This window comes from Papaver somniferum, chromosome 6, assembly GCF_003573695.1.
Source record: "Papaver somniferum cultivar HN1 chromosome 6, ASM357369v1, whole genome shotgun sequence".
Classification (NCBI taxonomy): domain Eukaryota; kingdom Viridiplantae; phylum Streptophyta; class Magnoliopsida; order Ranunculales; family Papaveraceae; genus Papaver; species Papaver somniferum.
Genome location: NC_039363.1, coordinates 148364338 through 148366773, shown reverse-complemented (window position 1 = coordinate 148366773; position 2436 = coordinate 148364338). Strand labels below are relative to the sequence as shown.

Sequence of the window (2436 nt, the reverse complement as noted above, 5' to 3'; positions counted from 1 at the left end):
AAGGAACATCTTTCCTTCCATATTGCCCAGGCAGTGAACAAGCGCCTTATAATAGTTTCAGTGGATATATAACCCTGACTATGCTGATGAATCCAGTTCTGACATTCTTCTCTAATAGAAATCTGAGCTTCAAACTGTAACCCTGCACAGCCAAACCAGACAGCTCTAGAGTAGTTGCAATGCATGATGATACGGGAAGCAGTCTCTTCTACAGAATCACACATATGACATATTAATTCTGCATTTGCTACAAAACGACGAGTTCTGACTTTAGTAGGTAGAATATCTCGCAAGAATTTCCAAACAAAGTGTTTTATTCTATGGAGAACATGAAGTTTCCACATAAGCTTCAGAGCCTTATTCATTTCCTCAGAAATATCGGTCTGACCATGAGTATCCACATACAGTTTCTTGTAAGAAGATTTAACTGTGAAGGAACCATTTTTCTCTAACATCTATACTAACGTGTCTTGCTGAAGTAAGTGGATTGGGAGACCAGCAATTGCAAATACCAATTCTAGAGAGAAAAATATTATTAAGAAGACCAATATTCCAACTATTAGTTCCATGACTGAACAACTCTTTAACTAAAACATAAGATGAAGGATTAACAACATTTGTTTTTGGTTCAGGAGGGACCTGAATACCAGGGATCCATACATCTTTCCATATCCTAATCTTTTCTCTATTGCCTAAGTTACAGCTGCTGTTTTCTTTGATGAATTGTATTTGAGAACTGATGCTTCTCCATGCATAGGAAGATTAATCTTTAACTGTATGTTGAAATATATCATCATTTGGGTAGTATTTAGCACCCATAGCTTTAGACCACAAATCATCACTTATTGTACAAAGTCTCCAAGCAGATTTGGAGAGTAAAGCTTTGTTAAAGCATTCCAAATCTCTGAAACCAAGACCCCCATCCTCTTTATCTCTGCTTAAGTTGGTCCATGAAATAATTGCACCTTTATTTGAGTCATTCGTTCTCCAGAATTTTCCCTGCATAGTATTAATCTCTTTGATAGTTTGATCTGGTAACTTGAAAGATGTCATATGATGAACAGGAATGGCATTGAGGACATGTTTGACCATAACTGATCTGCCTGGCTCAGAAAGATTAGTGGAATTCCATTTAGATAATCTCTTTTCCATTTTCTCAGCTAAACCAGAAAAAGGAATTTTCATGTTCCTTCAAATGAAAAAGGGAATACCTAAATATTTCTCTTTTGGATCCATGATAGGAACTTGTAGAATTCCAGCTAAAGTTTCACTAGAAGAAGGACTGACATTGTTACTGAAGTATATTGAATATTTATTGAAGTTAATAACTTGTCCATAACAATTACTAAACTCTTCAATAACTTCAACTAGTTTCCTTGTATGATCCAGATTAGCTTTGGCAAAGAGCAAACAATCATCTGCAAATAACAGATGATTAATTTTTGGAGCTCATCTTGCAATCTTTACACCTGAGATAGAATTTTCATGTTCACAAAAAGATAGATTCCTTGAAAGAGATTTCATTGCAATGATGAAAAGATAAGGAGATAAAGGATCTCCTTGTCTTAAACCTCTTGTAGACTTGAAAGACTGACATGGAGAACCATTTAAAAGTACTTCCACTTGTGTTGTTGAGATGCACTGGTGGATCAAATGACACCATTTGTCACTAAAACCAAATTTTTCCAAGACTTCCAAAAGAAAATTCCAATACAATTTGTCAAAAGCCTTTGACATGTCCATCTTTAAAGCAAAAGAACCCACTCTTCCTGATTGTTTCTTCATAAAATGAACCATTTCTTGGATAAGAAAAACATTTTCAGAGATCAATCTTCTTGGTACATAAGCAGCTTGCATTGGAGATATTATCTTCTCCATATGTTTTTTCATTCTTCTTGCAATGATTTTAGAAATCAATTTATAAGAGGTATTACAAAGTGATATTGGTCTGTAATCTTCAGGCTTATGAGGTGTAGTTATCTTAAGAATGAGAGAAAATATTGTGTTATTCAGTTGTTTAAGGTGAAAACCTGAATGAAAGAAGCTTTGAATCATTTGAATAAGATCATTTTGACTGTCTTCCATTGAGTTTGATAAAAACTGGGAGGGAACCATATGGGCCAGGAGATGTCCAAGATTCCATAGACATAAGAGTGTCATAATTTTCAGCTTCTGTGGAGATGAGAAGGAGTTCTGCACTGTCTTCATCTGAGATGCACTTAGGAATGTGTTGAAGAAAATGATAACAATCTGTAGTCTCAACTGAAGTACTAATCTTCTTGAATTGTGCTGTAAGAAGAGAATCAAGACTAGCTCTATCACTGCACCAAGTTCCATCTGGAGCTAAAAGACTATCAATTCTATTTCTTAACTTCCTCATGTTAGCCCTTGTATGAAAATATTTAGTATTCATATCCATATCACCATGAAAATGAT

The 2436-nt window shown here is 34.9% G+C and overlaps 1 protein-coding gene across 1 annotated transcript; it reads right to left on the bottom strand.

Moving 5' to 3' along the window:
• Positions 1-762: 762 nt before the first annotated feature.
• On the bottom strand, positions 763-1878 carry LOC113291637. The gene is made up of 3 exons (XM_026541148.1): positions 1596-1878; positions 1212-1418; positions 763-1160 (listed from the first exon to the last, which is right to left on the bottom strand). Exons 1-3 carry the CDS (start codon positions 1876-1878, stop codon positions 763-765), a joined length of 888 nt encoding a protein of 295 aa, XP_026396933.1.
• Positions 1879-2436: the final 558 nt, after the last annotated feature.

Coding starts and splice junctions, on each gene's coding strand:
- LOC113291637 (XM_026541148.1), bottom strand. CDS start 1,878: ATGGAGAAGATAATATCTCCAATGCAAGCTGCTTATGTACCAAGAAGA. Junction 1,419..1,595: donor ACTTTTAAATGGTTCTCCAT/GTCAGTCTTTCA, acceptor TGTTATTTGCAG/ATGATTGTTTGCTCTTTGCC. Junction 1,161..1,211: donor TCCAAAAGAGAAATATTTAG/GTATTCCCTTTT, acceptor TTTCTGGTTTAG/CTGAGAAAATGGAAAAGAGA.